We start from the raw sequence: 20,269 nt of genomic DNA on the forward strand, positions 1-20,269 counted from the left end.
CATGCCTGCTTATTAGGAAATGAGTGCATAATTTAGAATTATTATTGAGGAAAGTAGTGGCCACTACCATGCCAGACTAAATAATATTACATCTTAGTGCCCTATGAATTTAGCAGCTTAAATTACTTCAGACGAAAAAAGAATAAAGATACCATCATCTTGAATGATGAAAGCAATCTAATTTATTCCACGAGTATTTTTATGACAGGTTTGATTGTATAAATCTGCAGAAGCTGACCTACTGTGGCCTGAGTGGGGCTTCAGTGGGCCTGACCCAGATTCCATATCTTTTTGGCCAGAGCTCAAAGCATGACATTAAGCCAGAGGAAGATGCCATTTGGGTTCTAAGATATTTTACAGTAACATCCAAAGGTTAGTGAATTGGCTCTATAGGGAATTTCTCTGAGTCACATTGAGCTTGATATGACTAGCTTTGGGAAACATTTTTTCATACCCCCTCAACTAGAAAAACAGAAAAAAGTATATGCGTTTTCTCTTAAGTTTTCTAGGCCAAGCTGAAGAAAGAATGATGCCTATCTCCATAGACTCTCTTCCACCCTGTTCTGCGCTGGCATTTCGAGTTGTAACATTGAATGTGCGCCATCTAGTGTTCATACACCGCCATTACAGGCTGTTACAGAAGGCTCCAGGCAAGAGCATTGTCACTTGTTAAAATGATGGGATAATTCCTTTTATTTGAAGAGAGATTTGCGATTTGTAAGTTACAGATCTCTATTTTCTGAGTAATCCATACTCCCTAATACTTCATTGATGTCCATTTTTATCTAAAAGAAACCAACTAAAATTTTTCATAGATAAATTCATTATAAACTCGGAGTGATTTGGCAGAATTCAAACTGAAGAGAGGCAGAAGAAAGGCAGGTTCAACAGGAGAGGCAGAATATTTTTTGGCTTTGATTTCAGACAAGTCAGTTAATCTCTCTGCTTTTCAGCCTCACTGTAAATAATAACAGTTATTAAAAGGTCACTGGATATATGCCCAGAAAATATCATGGAAGTTTCTATGTATTCATAATGGAAAAATCAAACAAGAAGGGAAGAGCAGGGCTTCCCTGGTGGCGCAGTGGTTAAGAGTCTGCCTGCCAATGCAGGGGACACGTGTTTGAGCCCTGGTCCAGGAAGATCCCACATGCCAAGGAGCAACTAAGCCCATGGGCCACAACTACTGAGTCTGCGTGCTAGAGCTTGCGCACCGCAACTACTGAGCCTGTGCACCACAACTACTGAAGCCCGTGTGCCTAGAGCCCGTGCTCCGCAACAAGAGAAGCCACCGCAATGAGAAGTCCGCGCACCGCAACGAAGAGTAGCACCCGCTCACCGCAACTAGAGAAAGCCCGTGCACAGCAACGAAGACCCAACGCAGTCAAAAAATAAAATAAATAAACTTTTTAAAAAAAGAAGGGAAAAACAAACTGCATGTCCTGAAGAAATGTGAGTCATCAAATTTGCCAGAACGATTTTTCAAAGTCTTATATATAGACAATGTGTGTTTAAGACCAAACAACACTGTTATGTGACACACAGAGCCTAAAAATGCATTGATAGAAAATAAGACTAAAATTGAAAATGGTAAAATAGAACCATTCCCTTTGTTCTAAATGGTTTAGCTACTCCAGAACCACTCGATAAATTGGATGCTAGTAGAAAATCATTCAATACTGATTACAGGGATTTCCAAATGGCAAAGAAAAGGCTGATCCAACATGTAGAACAGGGCTACCTTGAAAAGCAAGGGGGAAAGCAAGAAAGCTCTAATTCAGTTTGTTGAAAGAGGACAAGAGCTTGGACATGCTCTTCTTTTATGCAGTGTTTTCTAGCAAAACAGCTCAATCAAATGTTTTAAATATCTACAGACTGTGTGGAATCTGCCTGTTCTCTCCATGCCAATGGCCTCTCCTCTAAGATTTCTTTCTGTCCAAATATTTCAGAACTTTGGTTGCTCTCAACCTGCTTCTACAACCTGTCTTAGCTTTTAAAACAGATAAGATGTTAGGAGGCAGGGGAACCTCCTGGAGGTGACCAGGCTTGAAACTGCAATGGCAGAGATTTTGATTTAAAAACCAGTCTCCCTCGCCACTCCAAAGTTGTGAACAGCTTTCTCATCTGCAGCCTTTACGGATGGTTTTAAAAATGACACTCTTCACACTTCCCGAGCATATAATTTCAAGGTCAGTGAGTCCCCTCATGAAGCCCGGAGTGCTCACAGGCCAGGCATGTGTCCCAGTGACATCAAATCACAAAAGCAAACGTAAGCCGCTTTTCTTATCAAGGGAATCCTCTAAACAGAATTAAAGTCTTAATTTATGCTCCTCTGGAAGCCATAAATTCCCCCCCTAAATCTTTACAGCATCCATGTGAGGGAAGAGGCAAACATTTAACCCCTCTGTATCCTGTTTTATTTTTAAAACGGGACCCTACATTAACACAGCAGGTCACTCTGCAACACAGAGCTCCACACCCTAGCTCCGAAGTCCCACAATCCAGGCAATTATCTTTCCTGTTAAAATGAGGACAGGACAGAAAAGAAAACCTTTCTTTGGTTCCATCTGTTTGTGTGTTTTTCTCCATCCTACCAGAATCTGTTCCTTCTCAAGCTCTTCTCTTCTCCATGTGGTCTAACGATTTCCGTGTACAGATTATTTCAAGTCTAGGGAAACTATGTTACCAGGAGGCCATCAATAACAGGAATTATGCCCTTCTTCTCTCCCCTCACGCTGCCCCCAATTCTTTCACTCAACGTCAGAGGATGAATGGAAGATGATGACGGTGAGCTCTAGAGTCTGGTTTCCTTTTCTTATGGACCAGATTGTTCTGGGGTGCTCATCCCTTTACCTCTGCCACAGCTACCCAGAACTGCATTGCTCATCTCCTCTCTGCCCAGGACAGCCCATTCCCATCCCTCGAAAAAACAAGGGAAGACTAAGCAACATAGAGAAGTGCGTGGCGGCCGCGTTCTCTGGGCCTGCATTGTAGGCAGAGGTGAGGGAGAGGTCAGCTTGTCATTCTGTGCCGTGAACTGTACAAATAACATCAATGCTTGCTCTCTGTCCTCAGTGTCTAACCTGTTTTCATCCCGATTCATCAATGATTATTACAAGCCACCTGCCACTTGAAAGAGGCCCAAGAAAACGGAAGAACAGAATTCTCAGGAAGAAATCTTTCCTTTTTTCTATCATTTTTTGATTCTTTGTTTGTGTGAGAAAGAAAGAGTATGGGTAGAGGGGAGAAAAAGAATACAAACCAGAAAGGGAAATTATACTATGATTTGAGGTAATTCACAGAGAAAAGTGAATGCCTCTCATAAAAAACAAAAAGGCAGTGAAGACAGAAAAAAAAAATTCTCAAGCCGTCTACATTTATCACTCTTCATAGATATTTTTCCTAAAAAAATAAAGAGAGAAATTTCAGGTGAGAAACTGAAGTTCAGTAAGCCTGGGATAGCTTCTCTTTCATAATCTATTTTTATGTAGTTTTATATAGTTCACTCCGGAGTGGAGTTTTTTTTTTTTTAATTAATTGCTGATGAGACGCTTTTCCTCCAGTTTACCCGACAGCCGGCAATCACGTCCCAGTGTGTAGCTGACTCTTCCAAACCCTTGACAGGCAGGAGCCCTTGTCTTAATATGTAAGTTAAAAGGTGACTATTCATCAAGAAATAACACTCTTCTTTAAAAAAAAGATTTTTCATAAGTTTCATTTCAAAAAACTCCTTTACTGAGTTCAAAAACAATTTGGTTTTAAAAAAAATCTACTTATATAAAAAATCTTCACCTCTGTCATGTAAAATAAGGGACCTTTATAAACATGTATTTTCTTTTATTATGCCATTTTCTTCATTTCTTTCAAATACTAAACTTAGGATGGTAAATATCCCTTTTGCATTTTAAGATCTGTTTTGTTTCAAAACATTCACATTTCTTTCAACAAATTTGAGCTTGGAAAAATGATTCTTTCTTTTTAATCTTTACCAGATGTTGTTTATACTACAAGCAATTTTTTTTCAGTACTCCAAAATGCAATTATTGTTTAATTAGTGATAAATCTGTCATTTCTGGGCTTAAAAAAAAAATTAACAAGTACCAAATGTACTTTTGTATTTTAAATTTACCAGTGCTCTCTGAGAGGGTTAAGACACAGCGATGCCAGCTCTGGAAGCAGAGCAAAATCCTCCGAATCTGAAGTTCCTCTTCTAGCCTCCCCCAGTGGCCTCTATCCTGTTGGTTTGTGTAGCCTGAGAGGGGAAGATAGCTCTTCAGCCCCCTGCTGCTTCTTGGCGCAGCCTCTGAGTGGCAGTGACCTCCCAGGTCAACTACTGCCCTGTTTTGTTTTCTCTTTTTGTTTTTTTTGTTTGTTTGTTTCTCTCCCTTCATCCCTGACTGGCTGCCAAGTCCTGCATCCTCAGCAGTGAAAACAGAACATGAGATCTAGGCCTCTTTCTTTACAGACAATGCTGGGTGATATGGTGCCCCCGTGAGGTCGATGCTGGAAAGTGCAATTACTATCTGAGATTTTTTTTTTTTTTTACCTCTTAGCTACAAGCAGAAACCACCTCCACACTTTTCTATTTGATCACTGCTAAATTATCTACCTCAGCTTTTGTTAAATTACATGCATCACATTAAAGAGCTCAAAAAAGAAATGCTTAAAAGACTGCTAATGAGAAAGAAGGAAAAGAAAACCCTAGAACATTAGTAAGAAGTTACTCAAACAGAAAACTGACATCATCCAGGATGTGGAGTTAATTCTTCAGTATAATTTTTTATTAAAGGGGAGCTGTGTTTGGAATTTTGTGTAAAAGAAGTTTCTTTTTCTTTTGGAAGTGGCTATGATTGCTATCTGGAGAATGAAAACAAGAATGCATCTTATCTCATATGAGGGAGGTCAAGCAGGACACTGAGGTATCTGCCTGTTTATTATTCTTAAGCTCTTATTAGATCAAGAACTACTTTTTCACCCTATCTTTACTGAGGTATACTTGACAAGATAACTAATTTTAAGGGCGCTATGAAGAGAATACCAGGAGTGTTTCCTGATTTAAAATCTGAATAAACAAAACCAACCCCCCCGCCCCCCCCCGCACTCTTTCGTGGGCAAATCTCTAGATCCCGCTGGAGGGGCCAGCCAGCGAAGGATCAAATGCGAGGGCATGGGAACCAGGGTATATCCCGGCCCTGGCATGCAGCAGGGCAGCCAAGCACAGTGCCACCCAGCCAGCACTTTTCATTCAAATGTGGAATATAAACAATAGCTTTCTGGGCTCCACAAACAGAATTGTAACTGCGAAACATAACATCCTTCTGATTTGGGGCCAGCCTTGGGAAACCAAACAGTGCCAAGAAAGCTGAATAATTAGCAAGTGGCTTTCACTGCTTTTGGTGACATCAGTTTTTAAGGTCAGGTCTGAAGCTACGGATTAGGTCTTCCATTGCCTGTTCTGTCAAGGGACACACAAGACCATCTGCTTTTGAAAAGTGTCAGTCTGCTCAGTAGATGACAAACTGAGGTTAATACCTTGGTTTATTTAGGAGCACCAAATGTGGCAGGTGGGCATGTACTTGGGGGAGGTCCAGCCCACGAGAGCCAAAGGGTGAGTCTCAAAAGTAAACAGGTTTTGAAAACTTACTTCTATTTTAGAAGTCAAAAACATATACATGCACTTAGAATTCAGGTGATTATTAGGTTAGTGGCTTATTATTCATAGTCTTAATGGAAAATACTGAGCCTTGCATCCTTGAGAGGCCAAAGAACATTTGGGGAGATTATTTCACTTTGTACAACCTGTACTACACTTTTATCTTTTGTTTTTGCAACATCTTGGTAACTATAGAATTTCTAGGGCTAATTCTGGATAGTCCCAAGAGATGGAAATGTAATTAACAGTGCTCCATATAAATACAAGTTATGTAGACCATCACACTTTAATTACTCTCAGAATCCAGCTCTAATGTAATAGGCATCGAGTTTCTTCTGGAGGAAAGCACCGCAGTCCTGTGCTAGCTGAGCCTTCAAGATCTCTCTGATACTTGTGCACGGTCCTGCCACTGCACCAAGATATTGTGCTATGATAAATGAATCAGATGATGCAATTAGGAAGCGGGTTCTTCAGGTTACCCTTCCAATCACTCAGTCACGTCACAGGCTTCTTCCAGCCTGCCTGGTTTTTTGGCCCAGTGTGCCTGAGGAGAGCAGCCCACGCCAATCAAGGACTTGCAGCTCTGTATTATCATTACCTCCTTGAACCATAAGGCACAGAGGGGTTACATCCTGCCAATGCCACAATAAATTAAACCAAATAACACCCTCTGGAATCCCCCCTTTAACCATAATGGAAGCTCTGAATGTCTACACACATGATCCTGATAAATGCTTTTGGTAAATCAACTGACTTCAAAACTGTTTGGCGGAAATCATTTTACACTGTAAATTGGAGACGGAAGGTTATACAATGCGATGTTTAATGGGAACGCCTGCTCTCTCTCTCATACTGTACAGTATCCTGTGTTTACTGAAGTGCTGCTCAGGCCCTAGGGCCACAGGGAAAAGGACGCAAAGAGGCTCAGAGAAGAATCACAAGGTTGCTGAATCAAACCAACTTAGAGAAATCGATGAAACTGGAATTTTTCTATAGGGAGAAGACTTAAAGGAAATTTAATGAGAACCTTGAAAGCAAGAAAATAGCTCAGTTACTATATTTTGCCACTGAAAAAGGACCAGAGAAAATTAAATTATAGCATGTATATTTAAGTTAGAAATAGATTTACCTGATAATAAAGGTAATGTTTTGAATGGGTTGCCAGGGGCTTCTAAAAGCCTTTGTTTATACTGAATTTTATTATAATTATTTTTATATAAAGTGCCTTCTTATTTTTCACCATAATATGCAACTCTTTTGAATGATGAGGTCAAGGAGAATTTTCCTATAAGTAACTCTCTTTGGGCTCTCTCAGTCTTTATACCTATCTTCTTTTCTTTTTTTCTATCAAACCCTATAAAGTTCTAAATCAGTTGGGTTCAATTTGTGCCAGCTAACTTGCAGATGAAAGCATCATGGCCGTTGAAGACTACAACACTATCCATGGTCACCTGGGAGGCCCCAGAATGGGAAGGCAAAGGGGAGCCCAGGAAACAGGGAGAAGGCAAGCACGGCCATGGTCACACACGTGAGCTGGTAGGGACTGATCAGGACCTAAAAAGAGAACTGGGATATTGTAAGAAGGCAGCAGATTCAATTATGATTCTCTTACACAGCCTCCAATTTAAAAGAGAAAGAAAAAAAACCAGGAAGTTCTAAGTGAATTAAACAAATAGAAGGTGTCGGAGGCGGGCTGTGCAAACTCAGCCAACCTCAGCGCACCCTATGCAGAGACTCACCCCCGCCCAACACACGCCTCAGCTCAGCAGGGAGGCGCGCACTCTCCTCTGCCCAGTTTCCTGAACACCAACATAAGAGCTGACGGTTCACCATCTCCCTCGAGCTAAGTTTCTCCATCTGCACAAAAGGAAGCAAATCTCTGCCCGTATCTCCCCTAGGTCACAAAAGCTAATGAGAAAACATGTTAGAGCCTACTGAAGTTCCTGTAAGAGGCCCCAGAAGCATGATGCCTCCTGTAGTCTTTTAATTGTTTTTTTCTGAGTGCGTTGGTCTTTATTCCTGTTCTTACAAAAATGCACATAAATTCCAGAGCTGCCTCCCACAGAGGGAAAGCATCCCCATTGGTCAGTTCCCAGGGCTGCCAGAGGGCTTGGGCCCCTGACACTGGATTAGGCAATGGGGCCCATTTGGCCCACTGAGCCCCCGACTTCCCAGGCCTGAGAAGTTCTGAGTAGAGGGGAGACTGTGCAGCCCCTGAATGGAGGGAGGGTTCAAGGCTGGCAGGCTGACACCGAAAGAAAACTGACATAATTCTCAGTTGTTTTTGTTGTTTTAATCATTTTTCTGGGGTTTTGTTTTGTATCTTTTAAGTATTTTATTTTTCCTCTAGTGAAGGGTTAAAAGTTTACTTTTTGAATGCTTTTCTTTGTTAATTGATTCCTCCTATTGTTCATAAGATCCTCACTTTTTAAAACTTAACTTTTCATGTGGAAATGAGAAATACTGTTTTAAAAAATTTGTTGTCCAAATGTCAGGTCAATTCTTGTGAATATGCAATATAAGGTGCAATGACCAAGTAAATCTCGAAGCTTGCCTTTTTTTTTTTTGCCCATTTGCCACTCAGCTTGTGGGCTGGTGGGGTCTTAGTTCCCCGACCAGGGACTGAACCTGGGGCCACAGCTGTGAAAGCACCAAGTCCTAACCACTGGACCACCAAGGAATTCCCTCACCTTATTTTTAATACATGCTCTAAGTATGCAGAAAAGCCCCCTACATTAGGCGTTTCAAAAATAAAATGTAGATAGATGATTATTTTAAAAGGTGCCAATCGCTCTTTAGTTTACATTTTTTTCCGCTGTGCTGACTAAAAAAAATGATACCCAGCATCGTCTTTAAGGATTTTTCTCCTCATCAAAACCCGGCACATACCAGCAATGAATCTTTCATAAAGCATTCGATCCTCCTCAGAAAATGTCTCTCACTGGAGATAAGCTTTTCAAAAAGATGCAGCATTGTATTTTCAAGGCTGGGAAGGTGCCGAAGCCAGAGGCAGAGTATAGCTGACGCGGGGAGAGAAATCTTCTTCCTTTCAGTAAGAAATAAACAAAACTTTAATATAAATGAGTCACTGAAAAAAGAAGCAACTGACAAAGGATTAATCTCCAAAACATACAAACAGCTCACGGAGCTCAACATCAAAAAACCAAACAACCCAATTAAAAAATGGGCGGAAGATCTAACATACAGATGGCCAAGAGGCACATGAAAAGATGCTCAACATCACTAATCATTAGAGAAATGCAAATCAAAACTACAGTGAGGTATCACCTCACACCGGTCAGAATGGCCATCATCAAAAGATCTACAAACAATAAGTGCTGGAGAGGGTGTGGAGAAAAGGGAACCCTCTTGCACTGTTGGTGGGAATGTAGATTGATACAGCCACTATGGAGAAAAGTATGGAGGTTCCTCAAAAACCTAAAAACAGAACTACCATTCAACCCAGCAATCCCACTACTGGGCATATACCCTGAGAAAACCATAATTCAAAAGGACACATGTACCCCAATGTTCATTGCAGCACTATTTACAGTAGCCAGGACATGGAAATAACCTAAATGTCCAACGACAGATGAATGGATAAAGAAGATGTGGCACATATACAGAATGGAATATTACTCAGCCATAAAAAGGAAAGTGGGTCATTTGTAGAGATGTGGATGGACCTAGAGTCTGTCATACAGAGTGAAGTAAGCCATAAAGAGAAAAACAAATATCGTATATTAACGCATATATGTGGAATCTAGAAAAATGATACAGATGAACCTATTTGTAGGACAAGAATAGAGATACAGATGTAGAGAACGGACGGGTGGACACAGTGGGGGAAGGAGAGGGTGGGTCGAATTGAGAGATTGGGTTTGACGCAGATACACTACCATGTGTAAAATGGATAGCTAGGGGGAACCTGCTGTATAGCACAGGGAATTCAGCTCGGTGCTCTGTGACGACCTGGATGGGTGGGATGGGGGGGTGGGAGGGAGGTCCAAGAGGGAAGGGGTATAGCTATACATATAGCTGACTCACTTCACTGTACAGCAGAAACTAATACAACATTGTAAAGCAATTATACTCTTAAAAAAAAAAAAGAAAGAGTTCAAAATGCAGTAACAAATCCAGTCTGTGACTTTTTTCCATTATGGTCATAGTAGCAGTTAATATTTATAGTATCAATGAATATGTACCAAGTATCCCTTTGCAAATATGCTTCCACTTCAACTCAAGGGAAAAAAATGCTTTCAAAAAGGACAAATAAATATATAGTGAAGGAAGAAAGAGAGTGATAAAAAATGCGATGGAAAAAGGCCTTGAGATATCCAGGTAAATGCAGTCCCTAATTTAAGAAACAGTTATGTTTGAAAGTGCATCATAATGGTTTAAAATGTGGAGTCAGCCCTGGGTCTGAGTCCCAGAGCCACCACCTACTCACTATATGACCTTGGGAAAGTTACTTAACCTCTAAACCTCAGTTTACTCATCTGTAAAACAGGCCTACCTCCCTCCTAGTGTTGTCAGAAGGATCAAATGCAATAATAACACATGTACAGTGAGTGCTTAGGACAGTTCTTGGCACATAGTAAATATTTAATCACTGTATTGGTAAATCTGTTGAAAATTCTCTTTAGTGATAATTTCATAAAAGGTGGTTGGACTGGTTGACCCACAGTTTATCCACAGCATGATACACTATAGACCCTAACCATTTTGTATAGTTACATTTCTATAGGATAATGTATTTGGAGATTCCTCCTATGTCAGGTCAGTGAATCAGGGATTCTACTTCTCCTGGGAGGGAGCTCTAGGGGGACATCTGTCTAACTCTGAGCCACCGGCAGGGGGCCCTCCCTGTGGATGCTGAGCCTATTCTGGCCTGGTGGAACTTGGCTTTCCTTCTCTCAGCCCTGCTTTTCCAAGGCCTCCTGCCCTTTCACCTGCAGGACCACAGATAGCAGAGTGCTTTTCCAGGTTCTGCTAAAGATGTTTACTGCTTTTAATAAGAAAAACGAAAGCTGGGGACACAAAGGTTTCCCATTACCCAACAATCCCTTCAGGGTCTTTCCCTTCACCACCACTTCTGGGCCATTTCTCTGCAGGAGATGGCATGAAGCCCAGGGAATGGGTACAGGGGCAGGAAATGAATAGGCAAAGACACAGGGTAGCAATTTCTAGTAGTTTCTCTTTGTTCTTCTCCCATAGCCTACCTCCTGTAGACCTTGTCCTAGATTAACTCTGGGGCAAGACTGAAAGAGGCTGAAGAATTGTAGGGTCTGCCACAGGAGCAGGCAGAAGGGCAGGAGAAAGGAAGGGAGGCATGGCCCTCATCCGACCCTCTTTATAACTCCCATCTCACCCTGAGCTTCAGCTCTTCTGGGAAGTCTTACAGGACCCCCTTCCCTCTCCATAGCTGGCAATGAAGAACTGCCATGGTGCCCCAAACTCGTATCACCTGGCACATTCTGGGGCCACACTATGGATGTCCTCTATTGTGGCACCAGTGCTTTGGGCTGCCATTCCCATGCCACCACCCGTTATACTCGATGGCAAGGAGCTGGTAGTCACGCATTCAAGGAAGATGACTAAGCACTTCCCATGTGGCACTCAATGTGCTGGGTGCAGGCCAAACAACTGGGAACAAACAGACCTAATCTGTATCCTTAGCGGTTTAGGGCCCAATGGGAGGTATACATACATATATACATACACACATACACACACACACATCAACTGTGATAAAGGCATTGAAGGAAAAGGACGGGCTGAGGAAAAAGAGAATATCAGGAGGGGCCCAATTTAGATCAGGTGGTCAGGGACAGCCTCTCCAGTTGAGTTTAGCTAGAGACTAGCTTGGTGGGATAGGCAAGGGAGTAGTGGGAAGAGCACCTCAGCAGAGGGAACAGCAGCTGTGTCAGAAGAGAGCAAAGGTGAGGCGGCCTGTGATGAGGCTGTGCAGGACCACAGGCAAGGCAAGGGTCTGGTGTTTTATTCTGGCCCAGAAGGTTTTTGATTTTGTTTTTAATTTATTAATTAATTTATTTTTGGCTGCGTTGGATCTTCGTTGCTGCACGCGGGCTTTCTCTAGTTGTGGTGAGTGGGGGCTACTCTTCGTTGCGGTGCACGGGCTTCTCATTGCAGTGGTTTCTTTTGTTGCAGAGCATGGGCTCTAGGTGTGCATGCTTCAGTAGTTGTGGCATGTGGGCTCACTAGTTGTGGCTCGCGGGCTCTAGAGCACAGGCTCAGTAGTTGTGGCACATGGGCCTAGTTGCTCCACAGCATGTGGGATCTTCCCGGACCAGGGCTCGAACCCGTGTCCCCTGTATTGGCCACCGGATTCTTAACCACTGCACCACCAGGGAAGCCCTGGCCCAGAAGGTTTTAAACAGAGGAGTGCCAGGATCCAATTTACATTTCAAAGATCACTCTGATTGCTGCACGGAGAACTCAGTTCAGAGAAAAGAGTGGGTGCAAATTTCCAGGGGGAGCTGGTGTTAGCTTGGACCTGGGTGGCACTAGAGAAGGAGAGATAGCGTATTCTAGCAGTGATATCAAGAGATACTGGCAATGAATTTGATGAGAGCTGGTGAAGACGAGGTAGGAATCAAGGCTGTCCCAAGTTTCTTGAGCTGCAAGATGGATGGACATACCATTTACTCAATGGAAAGAAGGGAAGAAAAGATTTGTGAAGGATTTACTGAGAGCTTAGTTTGGGGTGTGTGAATTTAGAATGCCTGAGGCACAATCCAACAGAGGTATGACGTAGGTCCTTGAATATCCAAGTTGGAAGTTCTGGGGAGAGATCTGAGCTGAAGATCTATATTAGGGAGCTGTCAGCTGGCATGGAGCAGCAAGAGAATGGAGAACTCTGAGGGACAGAGGTCTGAGTGGGGAGAGGGCCCAGGTCTGTGCCCCAAGGAGTTTCAACAGGTAAAGGAAGAGGTGGGGGAGCTGCAGACAGAAGGAGGAGTGCCAGACATTCAGGAGACAGAAGCAGAGAACCATGTCACCAAGGAAGAGAAGGCCAGTCCAGCTGTGACCAAGTCTGCGGAGAGGCTGAGGACATGCGGAGGGAAGCACGAGCACTGCGTCGGGCAGGCCCTTTGTGATCTCCCCAAGAAAAGTGTTGGATGGGGATGGAGTGATGGAAGCTGAGGGCAGAGTCCATGAGGAGACGAGTGGAAGTGAAGCCAGCATTGCAGACTGGTCTTCAGAGGTACGGCTGTGCTAGGAGTGACAACAGGAAGCCACACAGGGTGGTGGCCTTGTGTGCTCCTGAAAGGTGGTGTTTTGGGCTGACTGCTGATGGGCCGGATGAAGAGGAGCTGGAGAGGCTGAAGGGCCAGTAGCTGCCATTTATTAAGGTCTCACCTGGAATAATGCTAAGCATTTTACTTGTATTTTAATCCTCATAACAACCCTACAAAACAGGTACCATCATTATCCTTATTTTTTGAGGTTGGAGTGGGACCGAGAACTCACAGCCACGATTTGAACCTAGGAGGTCTGGTGCTGGAGCCAGTCCTCAGCCTCAAGTCACACATAGGCCTCTCCACTCTGCAGGCAGGAGAGTGGAGGATGTTGCTCAGAAGCTGGGGCCTGGCACAGGGGTGAAAGCAGACAGTTTTCCTGGGTGAGCCAGATGCCTGGACCCTGTGCTCACTCCCTTCAGTGTCTAGGGAAGTCTTTTCAAAAGTCCAGGCTATCAGCCAATTTTAGCCACATTAACAGACGCCTGGGAAGGGATTTCTCTCCAGCTTTCTTGAGAGAGAAGAACACCCCTTGGGAGTAGGGAGAGGGTGTCTGTAGCCTCTGTCTCAGAGCCAGAAAGCCGCTGGGAGGCAGGAAAGCTCTGAGGTGCAGGGGGAAGAACTTGGCCGCACAGTGGCTCCTCCCTTCCCAAATAACATCTGCTCTCATCACACCTTATCTTTTTTGAGGATCTATGTGAAATAAATATGTACATCATTAGAAAAGTTTCTCACTTCAGTGAGAGTTCTTCAGAGGCAGTCCCATTCCTAAGCCCTCTGAGCAGCAATATGTACAGTGTAATTTCTATCATGAGGTCATGGTGGCCGAGTGATGCCCAGTGCACAGAGGCAGGAGCTCTTAAGAATGATGAACAGGGGCTTCCCTGGTGGCGCAGTGGTTGGGAGTCCACCTGCCGGTGCAGGGGACGCGGGTTCGTGCCCCGGTCCGGGAGGATCCCACATGCCGCGGAGCGGCTGGGCCCGTGAGCCACGGCCGCTGAGCCTGCGCGTCCGGAGCCTGTGCTCCGCGGCGGGAGGGGCCACGGCAGTGAGAGGCCCGCGTACCGCAAAAAAAAAAAAAAAAATGATGAACGGTAGATAGATATGAACAAATGTAAAAGGAAGCTAGCGTAAAATGGTAGTTCCAGCAAATATCTGGAACTATTAAACTATATTGCTCAGTTACAAATTTACATAAGAGTTGTGTAAGTTCTATACTCAAGTCAGTAAGTACATAATATTTCTGTTCTATTCTCAGACACAGTTTGAAAAACGTATATGTTAACAATTGTCTTTTTATTACCCTTGATTCATAGCACACTCTACTAACTGTTGTAAATGATTAAATCTATGGGCTCATGTTTAGTATTTGTATCATCTATTAACAACAAAAAAAAATCTATTTTTCTCTAAAACATCAAAGACTTAACTACAATTAATCTTGGATGAAGAAATTACCAAAGCAACATGATCTTAATATATTGCATAACAGAATTTGGCTGGACTGTAAATGTAAATTATATATAATTTACATTATATATAAATTATATTTCAATAAAACCAGGAAAAAAGAAGGCAATTATAAAAGAAGTGCAAATGGCCAATAAAAATATGCAGATTTTCAACCTTATTAATAGTATAGAAAGGTAAACTAACACATCCAGGAGGTATCATTTTTTCATGCTCACATCAGCAAATGTTTAGATGAATGATAACATCCAGTGCTAAAGCAGGTATAGGATATGGGTGTTCTCAGAAGTGGGACAGGGAATGGCTTTGCCCTTTTGGTTAAGTCATGTGATACCACCTAATAAACTGTAAAATACACGTAATCCCTCGTCATCATAACCATACTTTGGTGAATCTGCCTGGCAGAAATAAAGGCATTAGTTAGAAGGTATTTATTGCAGCAATATTCTAAAAAAAAAATTAGAAACAACTTGAATGTATCCATTAGCAAACAGCTAAATAAATTATGGTCCATTCATATCAGGAAATATGTTCCTATTTTATAATGAATTGGATCTATATCCCTTGAAGGACACCCAAGCTATGTTGGTTAAAAAACAGGTTCCAGAGTCATGTGTATGATGCAATGCTGGTTTTCTTTTTGCTTTTTTAAAAAAGCTTATTAGAAAAAGAGAGAAAATTGTTTCACATAGATTTCTAATGTTTACAAGAGTATAAGGTATGGTTACCAGGAGAACTACAGTGTGATAAGGAGGGGGTAATAGACATTTTCTGTATATACTTCTGCACTGTTTGACCTGACCTGATAAAATGTATATATTTCTGTGGAAATGTTAAGGAGTCAATAAAGTAAAAAAAGAAAAACGTTTTTAGGGACACTGAAAAATTTCGTTCTGTTCAACATATGTTAGTTACAGAAACTCTAAGGCTGTCCTTTTCCTACTCTGTCTATAGTTATTCCATCCATCTAGCATGGATACTGATCAAAATGACAAATTCAAGAAAAATAGATTAAGATTAAAAACTTGGCTCTCCAAAATTCCTAATCACAGGAAGTTTTCTGCATTACAGCTGTTTTATAATTTCTGACACAGAGCAGGAGAGGCCTGGACAGGACACTCTACCCTGTCCAACATCTCCTGCTATTAGACTGTTCTGGACAGATGCCTCCTGGACATTTAAAAAACTGTACTTTGTTTCCCCAAATACTCAATTTAGTGAGTTAGTTGTGTGCCCCATCCTCTTGAAAAAGATGTAATTAGGTAAAGAAATTGGTCCAGATGCTTATTAAATAATTTTGGCTCCAAATGTTTTTTTATAGCAAAACCAGAATATGGAATTCAATACTTTGCAAGAGAGGTTCTGGAGGGCGGCGATCATCGGTAGGGAATGTGTTCTAACACTGTCTGAGAGGTAGAGGAGAGAAAGGAGCTTCCTTACTCAAGAGGAACGCAGGCAGTGTTCCATCTTTCCAAACCAGAAAGAGATCAAGGGCTGCCTGGGCTGCTGGAGTAGCCCACAGAAATCAGAACCAACTTTTTTGGAGAACTACTTAATTCCAAGGACCCGGAAAGAATATTCTCTATTACATTTCAAAGGTGTATTTCCATGAAAACTTGATCGAAGAAGTATATCAAATTTGAGGAAACTGTGCCATCATTATCACTTACATGTGCAGAGAAGTCACTTCTTAAAGCAGCAACACCAATCAAAGGAAATGTACAAATGCAAACATACTGGAACGTCTATTACAAATCAGTATCAGCAGGTTTTTACTTGAAAAGTAAACTTTTTCAAAAACTAATTTTGTGATCATATCTCAGTAAGATTTAAAAAAAAAAAAAGAAAAAAAAGAGGATGCCAGGATAGATAGAAATAGGCGTATTAGTTACTACTACTGCTTTGCTAACTTTTTGTCCTTGGTATTACACTAGCTTTTCTTCGTTTAGACATTCACTTATACTGACAATATTTAAAGCCTGACTTTTCTTTCTTTTTTTTTTTTTTCTGTCCGTGCTGCACGTTTTTTGGGATCTTAGTTCCCTGACCAGGGATTGAACCTGGGCCCCGGCAGTGAAAGCGCCGAGTCCTAACCACTGGATTGCCAGATTTAAAGCCTTAAAGCCTGATTTTTTTCTTATCGGAGCTGAAAAAACATAAAACTAGAAGCTTGGTTGAAGGTTAGCCTTTTCTTGTAATTTATTTTTTTCTTATTTAGCATCTTTGGAGGCTGTATTAGCTTTTTCAGCAATGGAAATTTAGCTACATCTGGACTTAGTTCAGTGATAATTTCACTGGGGGAAAAGATATAAGCTTGAGAAAGCCTAATAAAACATTATCAAAAATAATATAATTATTATTAAAGTCAACAACAATAATAACAGCAACAAGCTAACAGTTATTGAGTATTTATTTTGGGTGCCAGGTACCCTGCTAAATATTTTATAGGCACTAGACCCATTTAAATATGTTTCAGTGTGCCTGGGACAGGTTTGTGTCTGTTATCCCACCATAATTATAATAGGTACCTCTTTTAACTCTCAAAAGTGTCACGGTCTACAATTTATAAGTGTATCGCCACCCTATTTGACACTCACAGTTACTGCATGAGGTCAGTTGCTTGGTCAGTCACACACCCACTCTTTCTTTCATTTGTTCATTGGCTCATTCATTCCAGTATGTAGAAAAAATTCTCCAACTAGTTATCAAACTTCTCAATATTTTTGAAGCAATGGATTTATGTTTACCTTAGAGGCCATGTCATGCAGAATTACTTGTACTCCACAGACTTATGAAAGGATTGCATAAGCCCTCCCAGAAAGGTTTTACACAATGTGCAGCCTGCAGGTGGCTATTACGGCAACCCCAGGGATAGACTTAAGGAGTTTGGTTTGACTTTTAAGCCAAGAAATTATAAAGTTCCTCTAGGTTATCTAAACTGCAGAGAGGAGCAAGCATCTGCTGTTTAAAAGAAGACAGGCTGCTCATTTCTGAAAATACATGACTGTATTTGGAAGCCAAGGCCAAAGACACCCAACCAATTGTAAACCAGATGAAATTCCACTGGTGATTGTGGTAAGCAAATAGTTGGAAGGCTAAACACAGGGCAGGGCACCTTGGTCAAAGAAAGTACGTGGTTTCTAAATGACCACGCAGCACATTTGGGGAACTCTTCAAGGGGCTGGGGGAAAGGGGGTACCAGTGAGGAGGTGGTAATGTGAATCAGTCTCCCCGTGTCAACATGTGGCTGGGATGCTCTGTCTATGGGAAAGTGTCCATGGAAAGGCTCCAGCCCTTACGCCACACTGCTTGGGGAACTTGCTGAGCTGAAGCCATAAGAATTGGACAAGTTGAAGACCACCCAGCATTTCTCGACAGTCTCTCCCCTGTGGATTAGCAGACATAATTTTCCAAACTAAATAAATTTTATTAGTTACTGAGGGAGAACATGCTATCACAAGTAAAATAAATAGCAAAGGAGTTCAGGCCTACTCATGGAGGTGCTACCCTCAGCTTTCCATCTGAGCACTGCTGGTCGAGGAAGAGTGGCTATTCTCTAAGCAGGCCTCCTTCTCGCCAGTAATTTCTGAAGCAGCTTTGTGGGGTTTCACAGAGGATGCCGAGGGGCATTCTCCTTCTCATTACCTTTATTTTTTTTTTATTTATATATTTTTTGTGGTACACGGGCCTCTCACCGTTGCGGCCTCTCCCGTTGCGGAGCACAGGCTCCGGACGCACAGGCCCAGCGGCCATGGCCCCCGGGGGCCCAGCCGCCCTGCGGCATGTGGGATCCCCCCGGACTGAGGCACGAACCCGTGTCCCCTGCATCGGCAGGTGGACTCTCAACCACTGCGCCACCAGGGAAGCCCTCTCATTACCTTTAATTCAACTCTTGCTGAAAAAGTAAGACTAGAAATACAAGTTGTTAAGACCATATTCTTCAATAAAATGTATTACTAAATAAATCAGAAATAGAGCTACCAAGGTGAAATGCAAAGAGCATTTTACTTAAAAGTAAATACTATGAATAATTGCTTTGGAGGGTAAAAAATGAAATTTGCTGGGGTGAGCCACTAGAACCTGCAGTGTGTACTCAGGTAAATGATGTGACGGACACATGCATGTGGAGCACACTTACCACATTATACAGACTTTCAGATTGATTATGACCCAGTATCCTACATAAATAACAAAGATAACTGACCAGACTCCTCAGGAAGTTCAGACTTTTGGATAAATTTTGACATAAGTTTAAAGTAGACAGAAAAAAAGACTTCATATTCTTAACCATGAAAATTATGTTCTGACCTTTTTTTAAAGCATCAAATAATTTAACATTCTATATCTCTTTCTAAATCTTAACAAATTCCTGAGTTATAACTTTCATAAAAAATGAAATTAAAATATACATTATAATTTTTAGGAATTATACATGAAAAACAACAAATACTCTATTGGTAACTATTTCTTCTGAAAGAATGATGGCAGCTTTGAGGTTGTTCACTTTCCAAATGTAATAAATCAATTTGAAAATGGGAAGAAGATCCATTTACTACAGCATAAATAAATAAATGAAACCATTAGGAATAAGAAATGTCTAAAACCTATATGTGAAAAATATGTAAAAGACTCCTTAAGATCATAAAAGTAAACCTGAACAAAATGGAAAGACATAAGTGTTCTTGAATAGGTGGATAGAAACCCTTAACATCATAAAGTTGTCCATTCTTCCTCGGTTAATCTACATATTTAACATGAGCCTCCCTCCAAATAACATGAGCTGACTTTCCTGGAGCTAGACAAATTGGTTTCAAAGTTTACTTGAAAGATAAGACAATCAAGAATTGCCAGAAAAACCCAGAAAAAGAAGAGAAATGAGTGGGAAGTAGCCTTACTTTATATTAGAAAGACTCTGTTATTAAAACAAAGTGGTACTGATGTGTAAATATATGATAGGCCAAAGAAACAGAACAGAAAATAATAAAACAGGCCTAAATGCATACAGAAATTAAGTACAACTCAATCCACGGATAAGGAGGGCTAACTGTACTACCAACTCTACTCTGCCATTTTACATAAGGGACTTGAGCATCTGTGGATTTTGGTATCCACGGGCATCCTGAAACCAATCCCCCATGGATACTGAGAGATGACTGTATATGCCTAAGGGAGCATCTTAAGTCAGTGGAGGGTTGACGGGGTGAATGCACCCTTTATCACACTCAAGGTGGTAGGATGCTCTGTAACCTGAAAGTGGGGAAAAGCAACAAAATTACTTCAAGAAATAATTTGCAAAACAAAAGGAACCTATAGATTGAAAGAGATTTGTGAACCCATCAACCAAATGCAATGCGTGGACTTTGGACTCTTAATTTCAAAAAACCAAACAGGAGAATTTGTTCTCTGCCTAAATACATGGTGATGATCATGAATCAGGGTCAATTTTAAGATATAATAATGGTACTGTAGTTAATGTTTTTAAAAAATGTACCATATAGAGACTTCTGGTTTCCCATTCTGCATGTCAGGAGCTTGTAAGTCACCACTTTGTCCTAACAAAAGTAAAAAGCAGAACAGACTGAAAAATCAACAACTCTTCTTGCATCCTTAAGAGAAGGGAGGACACAGGGCAAACCTTGGTCCCCGAGACTGGAGATAACAGGTAGGCGAATACAGGGAATCATAGCTGACTGGAGCAGAGATCCACAAGTAGAAACCACCACAGGCACGAGGGCTGGGTAGGAAAACCTCAACTGGAATTAGCAAATGGCTGGAGGGTCAGTGTGAACAGTTCTGAGAGTTAAAAACTTCAGGGAGATGCAGTCCTAGAGGGGCCCCCACAATATTGTGAGATTTACCTCCAGGAGTTCCCACCAGGTTCACA

At 41.7% G+C, this 20,269-nt stretch overlaps 1 protein-coding gene across 1 annotated transcript in view; it reads right to left on the bottom strand.

The window, feature by feature from the left end:
* FANCC (FA complementation group C) overlaps positions 1-20,269 on the bottom strand; it is a 182,870-nt gene that overhangs the window by 31,793 nt on the left and 130,808 nt on the right. Inside the window, 1 exon segment of the mRNA XM_007448302.1 lies at positions 8,543-8,699. Within this exon segment, the coding sequence (XP_007448364.1) occupies positions 8,543-8,699 (157 nt within the window).

Source organism: Lipotes vexillifer, unplaced genomic scaffold (assembly GCF_000442215.2).
Source record: "Lipotes vexillifer unplaced genomic scaffold, Lipotes_vexillifer_v1.1 scaffold252, whole genome shotgun sequence".
NCBI classification, from domain to species: domain Eukaryota; kingdom Metazoa; phylum Chordata; class Mammalia; order Artiodactyla; family Lipotidae; genus Lipotes; species Lipotes vexillifer.